Source organism: Microcaecilia unicolor, chromosome 2, assembly GCF_901765095.1.
Source record: "Microcaecilia unicolor chromosome 2, aMicUni1.1, whole genome shotgun sequence".
Classification (NCBI taxonomy): domain Eukaryota; kingdom Metazoa; phylum Chordata; class Amphibia; order Gymnophiona; family Siphonopidae; genus Microcaecilia; species Microcaecilia unicolor.
Window position 1 is genome coordinate 440,392,941 of NC_044032.1, and position 21,319 is coordinate 440,414,259.

General features: G+C 43.3%; 1 protein-coding gene across 1 annotated transcript in view; it reads left to right on the forward strand.

Annotated features, from left to right (window-relative positions):
* Window positions 1-21,319, forward strand: part of DOK1 (docking protein 1) — a 119,748-nt gene that overhangs the window by 47,260 nt on the left and 51,169 nt on the right. The window contains exon 2 of the mRNA XM_030190859.1: window positions 16,054-16,353. Within this exon, the coding sequence (XP_030046719.1) occupies window positions 16,054-16,353 (300 nt within the window). The remainder of the gene's footprint in view (window positions 1-16,053; window positions 16,354-21,319) is intronic.

Genomic DNA, 21,319 nt, shown 5'->3' on the forward strand with positions numbered 1-21,319 from the left:
CCCATTTTAGGCTGGATAGTTCATCTGTAAACCATAGAGATTTTCTGATTGGAGCGATTTTATCCAGCACTACCTTCGTCTTGGTATCCCAGAGGAATTTTACCGAATCTTGTGTGGGAGACCAAAGGTTAAGGGAATCTTTCATTTCAGAACAGTGACTGTTTATTTTGCCTCTAGTGGACATATAGGACAAAAGATCAAATGCCACTCTGACAGCAACGGTCAAATTTACTAGTACAGCAAACACTATACAGCTGAGGTGTTTAATGTGCAGAGAAACTGAATATTCTGACAGATTTACTGCTTAAATCGGGTTGAATAAAGGGGGTTTACATGTTGTTAGGGTTTTAAGCAAGGCTAGTCTGATTGCTCAAAGGCAGTGCTGTGCACTGATACTTGGAGGAACTTGGGTTTCATTTGTGGTTCAGGTCTTCCACTCCCCAGGTTGACCAGGGCTGATGAGGCTGCCCAATGATGACATTAAGATGGGTTATTTTACCACAAGCCTTGCTATTTTAGCACAGTCTAACTGCATAAAATGGGATTCTGTGCTAAAATAGCATGGCACAGTAACACATATGTATAACTCCTACTCCCTTTCTTAGTGGTTTATGCCCCTGATTATGGGGTCCTGATAGGACTGCATTAATCAGGCAGGGTAAGTTGGAAGGAATGTAAAATAAGGTTAAAGGAGTGCATAAGTACATAAATATTGCCATACTGGGAAAGACCAAAGGTCCATCGAGCCCAGCATCCTGTTTCCAACAGTGGGTTGGTTTAGCTTTTATACCTCTCTTGGTGGTAGCATCTTTAAATGAGTAAGTGTAGCACATACTCAGGTTTAGGCTGCCGTCATAGTATGTTTTTTTTTTTTAATGTTTAAACTTTTTATTGATGTCACAGTTTACAACATGTAAAGATCAATAAACATATACTTAATACAAATCTCTGTCTTCTTTAACAAAACCTTGACTAAAGTGTCATCAAACTTTTGCTGTAAGTTTTCCTCCCTCTCCCCACCCCCCATCCCCACTATACCCTTGCTTTAATGTTTAGTCATTCTTAAAGCTCTCACATGTTGTGATATAAACGATATCAACTGTCAACTGAGTCCCAGTCACATCAACACAATTCAACATAAGCATACAGATCATTTTTAACTTTCCATCCCTCCCCTCCCCCAACCTCCTCATAATGCCCTTTAACGACTCAAGACCTCTAACTCTAAACATCAAAACCTACCCTTCTACCCTTCTCCCCAGCAGTCCCTACCCCCTCCCCTAGTCCGCCCCCTCCCTCCCGTACAGGAATTCGATCATCTCTCTTTCCATCTACCACGTGAGTGAGTTCACTAATAGGCTGCGAGCTCTGCTTGATAGAGCCTGCACGTACGGCTCCCAGACTTCCCAGAAGCGTTGTTTACTTCTAGGGCTACGGTTCATAGCATGTGCTTCCATTCGCACCAGGGAATGAAGCAAACTCCTCCACTGCCAAAAGGATGGTCCTATATCTTGAGTCCAATATTGTAAAATACCTTGTTTATTTCCCAATAATGAGTGCCTTATCTAATATAATAAAACGCACCGTGAACGTTCTGATGAAGACAACGTTTTGAAGTCACTCAAACACTCCCTGAAGGGTTCGTGGATTCATGGTGTGAAGCCAGCCAGCCGTCTCTGCCCCGCCTTTGCGTCAAACGTCATGACGTCGAGGGCGGAAAAAAAGAACAAACAAACGGATTTACCTACGTGGTGGCGGTTCCGGCAGCGTAGCGTCAGGGAAGGAGGCGGCGCTCCCGACGTCTCTAGCCTTCCCTTCGCTGTGTTCCGCCTTCTTCTGACATCAAGGATGACGTCAGAAGAAGGCGGAACACAGCGAAGGGAAGGCTAGACGTCGGGAGCGCCGCCTCCTTCCCTGACGCTGCGCTGCCGGAACCGCCACGGAGGTAAATTTAAAAAGAAAAAAAAAAGGGATGTTGGGGGGAGAGAAGAGGGTGGCCAGTAAAGTTGAAAAATGGGAGCGGGAGGGCAGGGGAGAAACGACAGCATGGATGCGAAGGGGGGGGGGAAGAGGGCGGGCCAGGCTGGGACATGGGAGAGAGAGGAGCATGGATGCGAGGGGGGGGTCATGGAAGGGAGAGAGGGGAATTGCTGGAAAAGGATTAATGGAGGGGGCAGGGGACAGAGAAGCATGGATGGATATGGATTGCAGGGCAGGGCTCAGGGAGAGAGGGGAATTGCTGGAAAGGGATGAATGGAGGGGGCAGGGGACAGAGGAGCATGGATGGGCATGGATTGGGAGGGCAGGCCTCAGAGAGAGAGGGGAATTGCTGGATAGGGATGAATGGAGGGGACAGATGGGCATGGATGGATATGGATTGCAGGGCAGGGCTCAGGGAGAGAGGGGAATTGCTGGATAGGGATGAATGGAGGGGGCAGGTGACAGAGGAGCATGGATTGGGAGGGCAGGGCTCACACTCTCTCTCTCATATACAATGTCTTTCTGACTCTCACTCTCACACACTCTGTCTCACACTGTATCACATTCACTCTCTATGTGCCACACAGTCACTCACACACTCGCTTGGTCTCATACACTCACTCTCACAGAGAATCTGAGTCTCTCACACACTCTCTCTCTCGCACACACACACACACACACACACACACACACACTCTCTCACACTGTGTCTCACATACACACTTGCACACACTCTCATTCTCACACACACACTCTCTCACAAACACACTCACACCCAGACTCTCTCTCTCTCACACACACACACACACACACTCACACTTTCACTCTGTCTCTCACACAGTCACTCTCACATACACTCTCCCAAACATACACACTCCGAGGAAAACCTTGCTAGCGCCCGTTTCATTTGTGTCAGAAACGGGCCTTTTTTACTAGTATATAAATAAGCTCTCCTTGTACCGCATGATTGACCCACTCCCCCCCAGTCCCAGCACTACATTTTTAGGTGTGAGCCCAATCTTCTTATGCAACAGAGCCTCACAAAATTCCAACACTGGACCCCAAAACTTCTTAATAACTGGGCATCCCCAAAGCATGTGATACAGTGTTGCTCTCTGAACGTTACATTTACTACAATGTGGTGCTTGCAGTCTACCCGCGTGATAGGCCTGTATGGGAGAGAAATATGCTCTCAGAATGATTCTAAATTGTATCTCCCTATGTCTGGCACTAGTCACTTTATGTACAATCTCCTTCAGTGACTGGACTATATCTCCACAACTGATCCCCACCCTCAAATCCTCAGACCACCGCCGAGCCACTGCCTCATAACTTCGGTACGGAGCAATCATACTTAGCTGTTTATAAAGTATTGACACCGAAGTGTGCTCTCTTCCCTGAGGCAAAAACAAAGTCGCCAGTAGCTCGTACATCCCTCTATTACATCTTTCTCTATGTAAGTGCTCTATATAGCTATGAAGCTGATAATAGTCATACCATGTCACATTCTCTACTCCCACCATATCCTCTAAGGCCTCCCGGGATATAACCTTCCCCGTTTCTTGCATGACATCTGCCACTAATACCACCCCTTCCTGTGCCCACTTTATAAATCTCGGATGAGCATTCCCTGGGTCAAATGCTCCATTCCCAACTAGTGGGAGGAGATCCGTACACCGTGGGTTCTTATTTAGTCTCTTTAATATGTACTGCCATATACGTCGCATTGGGTGTAATAATATATGATGGCCCCATTCCTTAGGTAACATTTTACCCTGAACATGTAGCATATAATAGGGATGATAAGGTCTAAATAATGTACACTCAATACTCCATGCCGTATGCTCTTCAGTTTCTAATATCCAATCCGCTAGGTGACGAGCCAAACAGGCCCAGTTATATTGTTTAATATCGGGCAGCCCCAAGCCCCCTTCTGTCCTTTTCCCATAAAGATAGTCCAATTTAACTTTAGCCTTCTTTCCACTCCAACAGAACCTAGACAGCATTCCTCGAAGCTTCTTTATATCTTTAGTCTGTAGCAATATGGGCAGCTGTCTTAATACATAAAGCCATTTCGGAAATAGCATCATTGCAAACAAACCAACTCGCCCACTTAATGTTATAGGCAACCCCTCCCACATTGTTAACTTATGTTTCGTATACTGTAGTAACTTATCAACATTCTGTCTATATAATCTACTCAGGTCTCCAGTTAACGTTATGCCTAGGTATTTAAACTCCTTATTCGCCCATCGCAGTGGAAACTCTCCCTTCCATTGCTCCCTTACCGTGTTGGTCGTGGGCATTCCCTCAGATTTTTGAAAATTCAATTTAAATCCCGAGAAGGCCCCATATTCTTCAAAAACCTCCATCAACACCGGCAGCGAGCTCTCCGGTCTAGCTAAATGAACCAAAATATCATCGACAAAGGCCGAAATCTTAAATTCTCTGGTTCCCAATTTTATGCCTTCAATCTCAGTGTTACCCAAAATTTCCCTGATCAAAGGGTCCAGTGTGATAGCGAAGAGTAAAGGGGACAGAGGGTATCCCTATCTGGTTCCTCTATTAATTACAAAGCTTCGAGAGTACGCTCCGTTTACCAACACTCTCGCCATCGGATTCTTATATAATATAGAAATCGCTTGTGTAAAGTAGCCTTCAAAGCCATACGCCCTTAATGATGCAAACAGGAATGCCCAGTCAACCCGATCAAACGCCTTTTCGGCATCGAAACTGATCAAGAGGGAAACCCCGCCTTCCCTACGCACTCTCTCCATTGATGCCAATATCAGCCTAATATTTTTCCCACTCTGTCTCCCCTGCACAAATCCTACCAGAGGGGCCGCCACTATTCTCGGTAACACTTTTGCCAATCTCGAGGCCAAAATTTTTGCCAATAACTTGGCCTCATAGCTAATCAATGAGATTGGTCTATAAGAATCTGGTAAGGTCAGATCTCTCTCGGGTTTCGGAAAGACCATTATATCCGCTAGTCGCAAAGACTGCGGAAGCTCCCCTAGTTCAACTGATCTATTAAAGGCCTTAGTTAAGGGGTCCCATATGTCCTGAATTAAGATTTTATACAATTCAGCCCTAAATCCATCTGGCCCCGCAGCCTTATGTAATGCACTGCCTTTTATTTCTCTAAGGACCTCATCCGTCTCAATCGGTTTGTTTAGTTCCCTCCTCTGTTGCTCTGAGATCTTTGACTTAGTGACATTCTCTAGATATATATCAGGATCTAGATCATCAACATCATTTTTAGCATATAACCTAGCATAGTAATCCCGAAACACATCCTGTATCTCTACATCAGCATGTACCAAGCCTCCCGTCTGTGTCTTAACCGCCAACACTCTCCTCTGCCCCTTCGCCGCCCTCACTAGACCCGCCATCATCTTCCCTGGCTTGTTGCCAAACCTATATAATTGATATCTATAATATTCGGCAGATTTACTTGCTCGCTGATTCAGCAGCTCATTTAGGGCCACCTGGGTGGCTAATAATTGTTCTCGGACATGATTTGCGGACTTTTGCCCATAAGACCTCCTCAATTGCACCAACTGTTCCACCAGTCTGAGGATCTCACGATCTCTCCGTTTTTTCTTTATGGCGCTATACGCTATAATCTCGCCCCGTAAAACAGCCTTCCCAGCTTCCCAAAACAGTATCGGTGTATCTACATGAGATGCATTATGTATTGTATATTCTTCCCATTTCCCCCTAATATATGTCCAAAATTCCTGATCATAGTACAGGTCCATGGGAAATATCCATCTAAACTGTCTACTCTGTGGATTCTGATCTTTAAGTTCAATAAATATTGCCGCATGATCCGATATAATCGTAGGGTCAATAGCAGCCTCTGAAATGTCTGCAAAACTTTCTTCATCTATCAGCAGGTAATCTATTCGTGATTGCGTGTGATGGGCTCTAGAGTAATGTGTATAATCTTTGGTATTTGAGTTTAGAACCCTCCACACATCAACCACTCCCAAGGCTCCACACATCAAATTTATACCTTTATCCACCTCCCCTATCGCACCTGCTGCAGTATGTGATCTATCCATAGTGGAGTCCGCTACCACATTGAAGTCCCCCCCCAATTATCTTTTGCAGAATATTAAAGTGCTGTATCTTGCTGATGAGAGTATGAAAAAATTTCTTACTGTACACATTAGGGGCATAGATATTACTAATAAGGTAAGTAGTGCCATTCACCTTGACCTGTGCCAAAATGTATCTCCCTTCAGGATCAACACACATCTGCCCCACCTCAACCTGGAGGGATTTATGGAACAATATTACCACCCCGGCCTTCCTCCCCACCGCTGGGGCCTCCAACACTGTCCCCACCCACCAGGTTTTAAGCTTTCCATGCTCCTGAGACGATAAATGTGTCTCCTGGAGGAGTGCTATATCAGCCTTTTTCTTTTTAAGACTATGAAGTATTTTCTTTCGTTTAATGGGAGATGAAATACCCCCCACGTTCCAGGAGTATACTTTAAGACCCATCAATCTCCGGTATCTTTTTCTTGCATCAACATACGTACCACATCTATGGGAATGCAGGCATGGTGTCCCAGCAGCACCACTCCTACTATTTGTCCCATCAGCCACTCATCCTTCCACTCCCTCACGTACCTCTTCTGACCCCATATACCTAATCGAAATCCTGTTAACCAAACCCTGTACTTCCCCCTTCCCCCCACCCACCCCCTCTCTCCCCCCTTCCTCCCATCCTTTAAATCCTCCCTCCCTCCCTCCCTCCCTCCTGTTCAAAGAACTAGTCACTTATTAACACCTGCACTCACCCTGCAGTTACCTTCTACCCATCCAACCCTTTCCAGGCCCAGCATCCTATCCATTCACAGCTTTACAGGTCCCATCTCATATACCAGGCTTTGTCCATCTTCTTTTCCACCGGCTGAGAAATAGTTCAACAAATCCAAACTGGATCTCAGCTCTGTCTAATCATTCAGCCTCGTTCAGCAAACCGCCATGCCATGCTCAGAGGCCAGCAAAAAAATCATACAGTTTATTCCTCCATCCACACCTGTTTTCCATATTGTCATATTATGTATTGTCTCACCCATAAGACATTTTATCTTCAGGCTCTGTTCATACCATACAATAAGTTACGACTCAATCCTTCAGTATTCGAGACTTGGAAAGCTCATGGCAGCTCCCCTTGAGTGGCTCTCCATGTTAAGGTAGTCCAAAATAATCCACTGTCCTGAATTCCAATGATCATATCCGTCTTCCTTGAGGGCCTATTCTCCCCCATGTTGTTGGATATATTCTTTAGCTGCTTCAACTGTGTCAAAAAATTTTGTGACTCCATTAATCGTAAGTCGCAGCTTGGCTGGGTATAGGAGCGCAAATTTTATTTTTTTGTTGAAAAGATCCGTACATAAAGGCGCGAAGGACTTCCTCCTCATTTGCACCTGTTGAGAGTAATCCTGAAAAGAAAGGATCTTCTTATCCTGATAGGTGTGGGTGCTACATCCACGTATTGCATCCAGGATATGTTGTTTATGGCGAAAATTAAGAGTTTTTAATATGACCACTCGCGGCCTAGTCACTGGCTGTCGTGAAGGCCCAACTCTATGAGCCCGCTCCACACAGAATCCCTGTAATTTGTCCTCGATGTGTAAAGACTGTGGCAGCCATTCCTCTAAAAAGGTAGGCAGATCTTTATCCACCAGCGATTCTGGGAGTCCAACCAGATGCAGGTTATTTTGCCTGCTCCTATTCTCCAAATCATCGAGCTTTGTCTCCAGATCCTGGACCCGCCGCTCTAATTTCTTATTAATCTCCTGCGCCCCCATAGTCTCCTCCATCTCTGAAATCCGCTGTAAACCTTCATCTAACTCCAGAGTCATACTGTCAATACGCTCATGAGCCTCCTCCGTCCGATCAAATAATTGCTGAAGTTTCTTGTCCAGCGCCGCCTCGACCGCTGCTGTTACCTCGGCTGTAATCTCAGTCAGCCATGCGGATCCCACCGCTAGCTCCCCAGGATCGCGCTGGTCGGCCATCTTGTTGTCGGCGGTTTCGATTTGTCTCGCTCTCTCCTCACCGTTTTCTATGCCATTCTGTTGCTCTCCGTTAGATCTTTAATCACCAATCGTTTCTCCCACCTTATGTGAGCAAGGCTATAGCATTTCGCACCTTGGGCACGCCAAATTAGCAGATTTTCGGGTGAATGTGCGCGGAGCTAGCTTTCCAGCGTCAGCCCTGCACCATGGCATCACGTGACCTCCAGTATGTTGGTCTTTTAACTGTCCTGGTAATGCACTACTACTACTACTACTACTATTTAGCATTTCTATAGCGCTACAAGGCATACGCAGCGCTGCACAAACATAGAAGAAAGACAGTCCCTGCTCAAAGAGCTTACAATCTAGTAGACAAAAAATAAATAAAGTAAGCAAATCAAATCAATTAATGTGAACGGGAAGGAAGAGAGGAGGGTAGGTGGAGGTGAGTGGTTACAAGTGGTTACGAGTCAAAAGCAATGTTAGAGGTGGGCTTTCAGTCTAGATTTAAAGGTGGCCAAGGATGGGGCAAGACGTAGGGGCTCAGGAAGTTTATTCCAGGCGTAGGGTGCAGCGAGACAGAAGGCGCGAAGTCTGGAGTTGGCAGTAGTGGAGAAGGGAACAGATAAGAAGGATTTATCCATGGAGCGGAGTGCACGGGAAGGGGTGTAGGGATGGACGAGTGTGGAGAGATACTGGGGAGCAGCAGAATGAGTACATTTATAGGTTAGTAGAAGAAGTTTGAACAGGATGCGAAAACGGATAGGGAGACAGTGAAGGGTCTTGAGGAGAGGGGTAGTATGAGTAAAGCGACCCTGGCGGAAGATGAGACGGGCAGCAGAGTTTTGAACCGACTGGAGAGGGGAGAGGTGACTAAGTGGGAGGCCAGCAAGAAGCAGATTGCAGTAGTCTAAACGAGAGGTGACAAGGGTGTGGATGAGGGTTTTGGTAGAGTGCTCGGAAAGAAAGGGGCGGATTTTACGGATGTTGTAAAGAAAGAAACGACAGGTCTTGGCGATCTGCTGGATATGAGCAGAGAAGGAGAGAGAAGAGTCAAAGATGACCCCAAGGTTTCGTGCTGAGGAGACAGGGAGAATGAGAGAGCCATCAACAGAAATAGAAAACGGGGGGAGCGGGGAGGTGGGTTTGGGGGGGAAAATGAGAAGCTCGGTTTTGGTCATATTTAATTTCAGGTGGCGTTGAGACATCCAGACAGCAATGTCAGACAAGCACGCTGAAACTTTGGTTTGGATGCAAGGTGAGATATCAGGGGTAGAAAGGTAGATTTGGGAGTCATCAGCATAGAGATGGTAGGAAAAGCCATGGGATGAGATTAATGAACCAAGGGAAGAAGTGTAGATAGAAAAGAGGAGGGGACCAAGAACAGAACCCTGAGGTACGCCGACAGGCAGAGGGATAGAAGTAGAAGAGGATCCACCAGAGTGAACACTAAAGGTGCGGAGGGAGAGGTAGGAAGAGAACCAGGAAAGGACAGAGCCCTGGAATCCAAGTGAGGACAGGGTATCGAGAAGTATGCTGTGATCGACAGTGTCAAAAGCAGCGGAAAGATCAAGAAGAATGAGGATGGAATATTGACCTCTGGATTTAGCCAGTCATTGGAGACTTTAGTAAGCGCAGTTTCGGTTGAGTGGAGAGGGTGAAAACCAGATTGTAGTGGGTCAAGAATAGCATGTGAGGAGAGAAAATCAAGGCAGCGGCGGTGAACAGCACGCTCAAGTAATTTGGAGAGAAAAGGAAGGAGGGAGATGGGTCGGTAATTAGAGGGACAAGTAGGGTCGAGTGAAGGCTTCTTAAGGAGAGGTGTGACCACAGCATGTTTAAAGGCAGCAGGGACAGTCGCAGTGGAAAGTGAGAGGTTGAGAATGTGACAGATAAAAGGAATAAGAGCAGGACAGATGGCATTAAGAAGGTGGGTGGGAATGGGATCAGAGGAACAGGTGGTACATTTTGAGGAAGAAAGGAGAAGTGTAGTTTCCTCAATAGTAACTTCAGGAAAGGAGGAAAGGGAATGAGGGGAAGGAGAGAGAGGGGAACGGACTAGTGGAGGGAGAGGTGGTGAGGTAGAGAAAGCAAGGTTTATCTTTTGAACCTTGTTGTGAAAGAATTCAGCAAGTGTCTGAGGAGATAATGAAGGGGGAGTTGGGGGAGGGGGCACCTTGAGGAGAGACTTCAATGTGGTGAAGAGAAGTCGAGGATTAGAGCCAAGAGAGTTGGTCAGTTGGATATAATAATGCACACTGTAATATTAGCATTGTGCCAGAGAAGAGCATCCTTTTTGCAAGCTTACTTTGCATATCCTCTATACTCAAATTCAACCATGGCTGCATAATAGCAGCAGCACATACTCTCCTTTTTATCTTCAGTAGTTCATCCAGCTGTTTTTTGTCATCTTAATTCACAGAAACGTGTGAAAACGTCTACTGCCGCAATGGGTTTAGAAACAGGTTCACCATGGTCTATTCCTGCACCAGAGATGTTACTTTTTCCTGAAGGTTTTACACTATTACTGCCACCATCTTTAGTCTTTGTGTGTAGGATTTGGGTGGGCACCCCTTTTATCCTGTGTGATGTGTGGCCAGTATACTGTATGCTTTCTTCTTACAACAGTAGAAGTGCGGTAGGATCAACTTGCTGAGATTTGGTATGGATTTTATACAATGGGGATATTTTCTACCCCCTCCCCTTCAGAGATGCACAACAATTTGCCAGCGTTGCTGCTGAATATTATACGGTGTACTCTGTTTACTCATATATCTCTTTGAGCACAATAACTTAACCATTGCCATACTGGGACAGACCGAAGGTCCAACAGGCCCAGTTTCCTGTTCTCACCAGCGGCCAGTCCAGATCACAAGTACCTGTCAAGATCCCAGAACAGTAAAACAGGTTTTGTGCTGCTTATCCTAGAAATAAGCAGAGGAGTTTCCCAAATACATCTTTAATAATAGCTTATGGACTTTACTTATAGGAAGTTAGCAAAACCGTTTTTAATCCCAATAAGCCAGGGGTAGGCAACTCCGGTCCTCAAGAGCCGCAGGCAGGACAGGTTTTGAGGATATCCACAATGAATATGCAGGAGAGAGATTTGCAGGCACTGCCTCCGTGGTATGCAAATCTATCTCCTGCATATTCATTGTGGATATCCTGAAAACCTAACCTGCCTGTGGCTCTCAAGGACCGGAGTTGCCTACCCCTGCACTAAGCTAACTTCTTTTACTGCATTCTGTGGCAATGAATTCCAGAGTTTAATTACACATTGAGTGAAGAAATACTTTCTCTGGTTTGTTTTAAATTTTACTGCTTAGAGCTTCATTACTTGTCCCTAGTCCTAGTATTTTTGGAAAGAGTAAATAGATGATTCACGTCTACCCGTTCCACTCCACTCAGTATTTTATAGACCTCTATCATATCTCCCCTCAGCTGTCTTTTCTCCAAGCTGAAGAGCCGTAGCTGCATTAGCCTTTCCTCTTAGAGAAGTTGACCCATCCCCTTTATCATTTTTGTTGCCCTTCTCTGTACCTTTTCTAATTCCGCTATATCTTTTTTGAGATGCTGTGACCAGAATTGCACACAGTATTTGAGGTGCGGTCGCACCATGGAGCAATGCAATGGCATAACATTCTCATTTTTGTTTTCCATTTGTTTAACAGTCTATTTGCTTTCTTAGCCGCCGCTGCACACTGAGCAGAGGGTCTCGATGTATCATCAACAGTGCCACCTTGATCCTTTTCTTGGGTGGTGTTGCCTGATGTCGAACCTTGCATCACGTAGCTATAGTTTGGGTTCCTCTTTCCTGTCCAGTCTGCCCATCCATACCAGTGGGGTAATTGAATTTGATACACTGCCTTTCTGTGTTACAATCAAAGTGGTTTACAACTATTATACGCATATAATTTTCTGTTCCTAGTGGGCTCACAATCTAAGTATTGTGCCTGGGGCAATTGAGGGTTAAGTGACTTGCCCAGAGTCACAAGGAGCTGCAGTGGGAATCGAACCCATTTCCCCAGGTTCTTTTGCCAACTGCACTAACCACTAGGTTACTCCTTCACTTTGCATTTCCTCACATTAAACGTCATCTGCCATTTGAATGACCAGTCTCGTAAGGTCCTCTTCCAATTTTTCCCAATCCTCTTGTGATTTAACAACTTTAAATTTGCTGATGACACAGTTATTCAATTACCTCACTAGCTATTCCCATCTCTAGATCATTTATAAATAGGTTAAAAAGCAGTGGTCCCAGCACAGTCACCTGGGGAGCCCCGCTGTCTACTCTTCTCGATTTGAGGATACTGACCATTTAACCCTACTCTCTGTGTTCTATCTTTTAACTAGTTTTTATAACATTTACCTTCTATCCCATGGATTTCTAATTTCCTCAGGAGTCTTTCATGAGGTACTTTGTCAAATGCCTTTTGAAAATCTAGACACACAATATCGACCAGTTCACCTTTATCCACATGTTTATTCACCCCTTCAAAGAAATGTAGCAGATTGGTGAGGCAAGATTTCCCTGATGTCTTTGTCTCATTAATCCATGCTTATGTATAAGCTTTATAATTTTGTTCTTTATAATAGTTCCTACCATTTTGCCTAACACATCGGGCTCACCAGTCTATAATTTCCCAGATCACCCTTGGAACCCTTTTTAAAAATTACTGTTGCATTGGCCACCTTCCAGTCTTCTGGTACCATGCTTGACTTCAAAGATAAATTACGTATTACTAATAATAGCTCTTCAAGTTCTATCAGTACTCTGGGATGTATACCATCTGGTTCAGGTGATTTGCTACTCTTCAATTTGTCAAATTGCTCCATTACATCATCCAGGTACTTATCACGCTTTCCAAAAATACTAGGACTAGGGGGCATGCGATGAAACTACAGGGTAGTACATTTAAAACAAATTGGAGAAAATATTTCTTCACCCAACGCATAATTAAACTCTGGAATTCGTTGCGGGAGAACGTGATGAAGGCGGTTAGGTTAGCAGGGTTTAAAAAGGGATTAGACGGTTTCCTAAGGACAAGTCCATAAACCACTACTAAATGGACTTGGGAAAAATACACAATTCCAGGAATAACATGTATAGAATGTTTGTACATTCGGGAAGCTTGCCAGGTGCCCTTGGCCTGGATTGGCCGCTGTCGTGGACAGGATGCTGGGCTTGATGGACCCTTGGTCTTTTCCCAGTGTGGCATTACTTATGTACTTACTTATGTACTTATGTACAGAGATTTGTTTCAGTTTCTCTGACTCATCAGCATTGAATACCATTTCTGGCACTTGTATTTTTCCCACATCTTCCTTGGTGAAAACCAAAGCAAATAATTTAATCTCTTCACTATGGCTTTGTTTCCCTGAGTTCCCCTTTTACCCCTTGGTCATCTAGGAATCCAACTGATTCTTTTACCGGCTTCTTGCTTCTAATATACCTTAAAAAGAAAGTTTTTACTATGTGTTTCTGCCTCCAATGCAAACTTTGTTCCAGCCTTTCAACATAAAACATCTGGGGGATAAGAACGAGTGGTATTTCACAAGTATCTCGCATAGGTCTAAAGGAAGCTTAGCGGTGCTTCCTTTTTTAAAACTTAAGGCAGATATATGCATTGCTTCAGATTTGACATTGAGACGCTGAGAACCATAATTTGGAACTTCTTAATGTTAAGCAACTAGATGAAGATTATAAGGTTGTAATCTATGTTTATGTGAGAATTTAGAAAAATACTATACTTTAGGGCAATAACACCTTTGCTTGCTAAATAGCAAAAAGGCACTGAAGGGAAATTGAACCAAAATATTGGAAGCCTACATACACATCAAAACAGTTATGGAAAATGACATAACAGAGAAATGCAATTGGTTTCTTTGACAAATCTATATAAATAGAAGATGGGCCTTTAAAGTCAAGCTCTTGAGCACATATTGATGTATTCAGTACAGGGTGGGAAGTAGATTATATTGTCTCTTGTTTCTTATCTTATCCAGTTAGTGTTATACAAACATATTAGAAACATTTGGTACAATGTGTTTTTCTGTTCAACTCTTAAATCAAGCAAATATATTGTTTGAGAATTTCTGCTTGCTGAAAGGGTAATGCTGTCAAACTGTAGGTTAGATAATGGACCTGTGTTAATGAAGAGATCTAATGGAAATGGAGCTGTGAATTGTGAGGTCTATCTAGTTTTTGATCTTTTATTATTATTAGGATTTATTATTAGTATTTATTTACCACCTTTTTGAAGGAATTCACTCAAGGCAGTGTACAGTAAGAATAGATCAAACATGAGCAGTAGGCAATTAGAGCAGTAAAAATATTCGAACAATACAAAGTATGGCATGGTATACTACTTGCAATGACAACACAATATGTACTAGAACATTATAATTGGTAGTGAAGGGTAAGGCAAAGTTGTAACATATAGATGAGTAAGAAAGTAGGAAGAATTAGAAAGTAAGGTGATTGATTTGAAGAAAGTTGCACGTGAGGTCAGAGAGATGGTTAAATATTATCTCAGCTAGGGTAGGAGTAGATAAACATATCCCGATACATTCTTGGAAGTGTGGTGTCCATACATATTGTACTTCCACTTAGATCCCATAGTGTAATATTGAAAGCCTTTGATGCCAGGGGAGTCAAGATTGGAGTTTTAAGGTTAGGTGTTTGTAGTAATCATACTAATTAATGCAGAATGTGTCATCAAACAAGGCCTAGATTGCAGCATTTGAGGACAGACTCTCTACATACTGAGAATCAGGGTGGTAAAAATAGATGTTTGTTGAATACGACATTTTGGACAATGCAGGATTCATTGTTTTGTGATGATATAATTAATATTGATACAGTGAACTGTGGAACCTCTATATGGATGTGTGGTTGGGACTGGCAAGTAATAAACAGGTTAAACAGTAAAGTACGGGGAGAATCCTCTGGTAGCTGTGGATAAGAACTGAAGGCACAAGATTTTAGTTCCTTAGAACTGCTCCAGCTCAGTTGCAAAGAGAATTTTACATGCGTACTATGTACGTCCTTTGGGGTCCACTAGTTTGCATTTAACTTGTGTATTTTCAGTTGTAACTGAAGACAAACTACATTGAGGTACAACATGTATTTAATTCTCATTCATTCTCATCCTCTCTCCTCTCTCCAGCTCCCAGATTATCAATTGTCTCATTTCCTCTGCAGATTTTTATTTTTCCTTGATGTATTGATTTAAAGAAGTTTGGAGCTGTACAAACAGGAAATCAGCAAGGACAGATGTGTTCTTGTCCACTTCCTGTTTGTCACAACTATCAACACATGTTTTGTGTTCACACAACTTTTCTCTTGCTCCACCTTATTCCTGAAACAGTCCTCTATTGGCCATCTGCACTTGATGCAGGCTTAAAATGGGTTTTTTTTTTTCCTCACTTACTAGTACTCTACTACTCTCTCTTGTTCTGTTGTTTTTCCCCTGGTCATTTACTGTCTTCTGAGATTTCTTACTCCAACCTGTCATGGTGTCGCATTTGCAAAATAGTAATATGCCTGGCTGAAATATGTACAAAAGAACTTGAACAATAGCCAGAAGGAGCAAGAGGAGGCAGAGATGGGATGACAGATTCAGAGAAAAGAATAAGGGGACGGGGAGAGGGTACAGGTACAGCACTGGAAGTTCGTCGGCACTTTTCTATGGTAGCCCAAACGATTGTTGTAAAACAGGCCTGTAGTACCATGTAGTGCTGCTTCCCATGATGCCAATTGGCCAGCAGAACTGTGTGCAGCCTTTCAGCCCGTGGACATCTCATGCATAGGCAAAGCAATCTTTGTACTGTTATGCACTTTGACATTCGATTGTGGATCCTGTCTAACAATCCTGTTGGTTGGAAGGAGAGGCATTTCCTAGAATTACTACTTTTATTCTCACAATTACAAAATTAAAAAGTACCCCATATCTCTCTTCTGGCAAATGTTCTACCCTGTCCTTATCCAGCATTTCTGTATTAATGTGCTTTCTCCTCTTAAAAATTCCAGAAATGGAAGAAGAATTGGATTGTTTTGTACCCAGCGAGTCAGTTTGGGGTTGCCCGGCTGGAATTCTTTGACAACAAGGACGCCAGCACCCTGGTTGAGAAGCTGAATACCAAGCGACTGGATAAAAAGATTGTACGTTTGGCAGATTGCATCAGTATCCTGCCGGCACTGACAGAGAGCTGCCCCAAGGAAAATATGCTGGCTTTCTGTGTTGAGACGAGCGAGAAAAACTACTTGTTTGCCACAGAGAAGCAGGCCAGCTTGGAATGGATCGATAAACTCTGTGAAATTGCCTTCCCGGTAAGGGAATTATCTCATAGTATTTGAATATTTATAGTAAGAATCAAGCTTTGCATACTGTTGCACTAACTAGAAATGAGATTACCTTCTTGGCAAATGATAAGCCCTTTAATTGCATGCTAGATAGATTTGAAGTCTCTCTCTCTAGTTTTGTGTCAAAGGAAATTTTAATGGTAAAAATCAATGTTTTTGCTATGGGGCTATTTCTGAATCCAAACCATTTAGAAGTCACCTCTTAACAGGCCACACTTGCAGAGTCTTGTGCATCATTAAGGATCAGAGGCTTGTTTGCCTCTGTAACACTGGCTGAGAACCACCAATCTAAGCCACGGGGCTGGTTTCTTGCATGCTATTCTAACTTTCTAATACTTTGTGGCCTAAATAAGGTACTGGTACCTGAAGCTACACATTTAAAGTTAACAAGATGAGCTCCTTAGTGAAAAGCCTTGTTAAAACCGGCACGCTAAACTATGGTAATAGTTCCTTCAGGTTAAGGGATAAATAGTTCATAAAGTAATTGTTTTCTGGATAAAAGCATCATGTCTGAATTCATTCTGGGTTTTTTTTGAATGCTACCTTGTCCAATGAAGTTTGACCCTGGCTTGTTTTCTTTATCTTGAATGAAAGGGGACGGGTGCAGATGTGACAAGTGTGAAGTCAGGGCTTGGCCACAGAATGTTACTTGTTCTACCTCCGTACGGATATAGTTTGCTTTATTATATTTGATATACTTCCTTTCCTGAAGGTATTGCAAGGTGGTATACATATCAGAGAGAATGGAAAGGAATTCCAATTAGAATAGGAAAGACATAATCAAATATTGTATATCAGAAAACTAATCCAACATACAAATGCATATGTTATGCACTCTTGTCATTCAACCAGAATAATAGCACTCATTTTGTACCCTTTCATTTGCTTTGAAAATAAAAAGCAGTTATATATTGCTGTAGTCCTTATTTTTCTACACAACTGCTGCTTTTTTTATTTGAAGGGAGGGAGGAGAGTTTTTTATTTTTCCAGTGGATTACTGACGATGACTCCTAGGAGCACCCAGTTAAATTATTGTATGAAAACAGAGTGCCTTGATGACTGGTAAGAAGCTGCATCTCTTTTCTTCTCTGAGTCATCTCAGCACTGTGTGGAGGAGTAGCCTAGTGGTTAGTGCAGTGGACTTTGATCCTGGGGAACTGTGTTCCATTCCCATTGCAGCTCCTTGTGACTTTGGGCAAGTCACTTAACCCTCCATTGCCCCTGGTACAAAATAAGTACCTGAATATATGTAAACCGCTTTGAACGTAGTTGCAAAAACCTCAGAAAGGCGGTATATCAAGTCCCATTTCCCATTGAGAGAGAGGTAATCTAGTTAACAGGCACGGCTTTAGGTCCTTATTTCTAGAGACCGTGCTTAGGTTCAGTGATGTCAACAAGATGGTTTCAACTGGTCCTGCCCGTATTGCAACTTCTTGAGAAAAGCAGATGTTTGGAATTTGATTAGCTAGGAATTGGGATGGAGTGAAGGCCTAGGTTAGAATAAATATTTCTCTTGCTTTTTTTGGTATAAATTCAGCTGTGTTTTTGGAAACCAAGAATAAAATGAGCTCAACAGGGGCACTACAGAGAGACTCAGTACTTGCACACAAATGTTATATAGTAAATACAGAGCTGGTACACATTAAATAAATGAATAAAAGTGTAGGTTGCTACTGCCACAAGGACATAATGAAGAGCTCTCGACAAACTTGTCCTGAGCTTATTTCATGCAGACACAAAAAGTGTAATAAGTGATTACATGTTACCTCTGTATTTATTGTATATCGGTATTTTTGTGAGTTGCACTTTTTGTGTCTGTATGAAATGAGCTCATGGCAAGTTTCCATGTTGTAGTAGCACCCTTCATTTCCTAATTATCATCCAGCCGTTTCCTTTACCTCTTTTGTTCCATTCTTCCTGATCTACCACATTCCTGTTTATTGCTGTGTGGAGCAATCTCTTGCATCCACCTTGTTCTATCCTCTCTAGTCAACAAATATTTCAGAGTTCAAGAAACTAGACACACACAGTGCTTCTCATATGGAGGATTTTTATTTCAAAGACAATAGAGGGGAAAACCGGAGAGGAGGGTGGGCAATAGTATGGGGAGGGGAGGTTAAAATAGACAGGAGGGTCTGGGATGGGGTGGGGGTATGATGCAGGATGAAAAACTGTCTCTCTTGGGTGAAATTCAGGCTTCTGCAGTCTAGCTCATTGGTGAAACACTGTTCTTTAAAAAAAAGATTTTTCACACTTCTGCAAGAGCATATTTAGTACATGTTTCTGTTTTTATGGCAATCCTTCCCACCTAGCACAAAAATATATGTTTGGCTTCCTCTTATCAGTCTGTGAAAGACATAAATATCTCCTGGTTCTCATCACAGCCTGCACACCCATTTTAATTAAGTTTTATTTTCTTTACATATTTTTGATTCTTCAGACAGGAGGCGAGGTCTCCTGGAGTCAAAGTATAATCCTTACTGTATGCTTTGTCTTTGTAAGACTGTTTAGGTCATTTATTCTAGACTCTGTTTTCAGTCATCTGCAGGGACACTGTTAGGACTTTGCTTAGAATCTTTCGGACAGTTTGCTGAAACATTTTGTTCACAGACGCTGGTGCAAAGAAGTTCTTTGTGACTTCAGATCTGGTGTCTGTGACCTGATTTGCTCTAGTTCCCAGGAGCTGGATAGCTGAGGAGCCCCCTGTTTGTTCCTGTGCCTCTAGCTGATTGCTATGATTTTCTGCTTATCTTCTTGTGATTGTCACCAATGAATAGCAGCTGTGTGCCAGATCCCTGTGACTCCAGTTTTATTAGCTGCAGCAAATAAAGAGCTCTTAGTATGTATCTGTCCTGGGTGTCTGAGTTTGTTTGCTCCTTGCACAGGTCATGCAAAGAACTGTGAGTGGGGCCCATGTCAAGATCATTTGTGGCCCCATTATACTGATGGGTAAAATGAAAAAAGTGGATTCTTAGGTGTGAAAATGTTGTTGTTATGAATGGGAAGTAAGGGGCATATATGGTGGGTGGAGATTCTTCACTGATGTATGTGTTGTACTAATATAATTATAGTTCTTTGATATTCACATTTAGAGAAGTTGTCAATTTGTTTGCTTGTGTGATTTATGGAATATTCAGTTTCCAGTAAAGATATTTTCAAAAACTTTGTTTTTCCCTCCGATTCAGCTATTGGCTTATATAAATTGTCTTTCTCTGAGCAACTTTTTGAGAGTTTTTTCAGGAGTCATCTTTAAATATGAAACTACAGGCCACGTTCAACCTATCCTATGGGGGATGTTGCCAGGTCCATGGGGTTTCCCTATTTTGTTAAGCAAAACAAATGTTAAAAATAAAAGACAGGGGATGAAAAAAAAAAACCTTCCAAAAAGGAAATAGAATGAGAGGGCAATGGATGTCATCTTTTTAAAATGAAAAGGAGTTTTTTTTTTTTTCATGAATTTCCCCACCACTGATATTGGCAAGATTAACATGCATGCAGCTTTGCACATAGAGTGTGAAACAAAATACTTCCTAGAACTATGCATGGAAACCGCAAAGATGGTTATTCAGCCAGGACTATTCATAGTTTCTTTGCAAAGATTTCTTCTCCCCCTACCCATTCTGCCTCCAGTTTTAGCCAGGAGTTCTCCGAAGACAAGCAGGCCAATTGTATTCTCACATCTGGGTGATGTCATCCGACGGAGCCCGGTGCAGATTCTGAAAGCGTAGATCCCTCAGTCTTCATTTTTCCATGGAACAGTGAGGATGCACTGTTCACAGTGCATTGTTTTTTCTCTCATATTGCAGTGCTTGCCCATGTGGCTATTTTTCTCCTTCTTGGCAATTTTTATCCCACCTATATATTTTTTTAATTTTATTTTGTTTCCTTTTCAAGTTTCCTTTCTTTTTTTTGCGAGTTGCTAGGTTCACTTAGGCCAGAGCACTGACCTCAATTTGAACCTTGCCCCTTTTCACAGTTCACAACTGAGGAGTTTTTTTTTTCCAACGTCTTAAAAAGATCCCCAGTGGCTTCAAAAGGTGTGCCCAATGTATTTGGGAGAGTTCCCTGATGGACCTGCACTCTTGGTGCATCGGGGGCCTTGGTCCTGACCATGAGCCTAACTTTTGTTCTCTGTTTGCAAATGCAGTTGAGGACATGGAGGGTATGGCAGGTCCAGCAGGAGAGACTATTTGGCTCCTCAGAGGCCATTCCATCGACATTGGCACTGGAAGCATCAACCTTTATGACTCCTCGGACTTTGACTACCACTGGGAGTGCACTGGCATCAAGGAGGTCTTCACTGCTCGACATCAGGCACTGAAAGTAGACCCCAGAACTGGTCAGCATTGGACCCGACAATGAAAGCACTTATGGGTTCAACATCCTCGTTGACCGCAAAGGACCTCAGTGCTGAGCATTGGGGGAAGCCCAAGAAGCTTAAGCATCAGTCCTATTCAAACGGTTCCAGGAGTGCTGGTGCATGGGCATCACCGGTACCTGAGCAGCACCAAGAGGAGTACTCCTTCTCTTTGGTAGAGGTGCTGGTTTGCAAGTCTATGAGCAGTCAGGTTCCCGCTTCCGGTTCTGCACCTCCTCAGGCTGCCTCTATTCTGGCTCCCCTGCCTTTGCCGATGCCTTCCTTCAATGAGTGGTACTGAGCCATGCTGAGCTGGTGCAGATACTGCAGTTGTACTCTGCTCAGGCATTGAGGACGCTTATGCCAGCTGCAGATCAGTCGCAGATTCTTTTCAAGGCTCCTACCATTCCTGTGGGGAGAGAGCCTAGACTCCGGTGCCTTGAAGGGTATCAACATCAACCCATGCAGTACTGTTCTTGACATAAGGGGAGGAAGCTTCCCTGAAGTCTGAGGGTAGGACTACCTCGGCGCCCTTCGGGACATGGGCATGGTTCCACTGAGACTGAGGCAGGCACA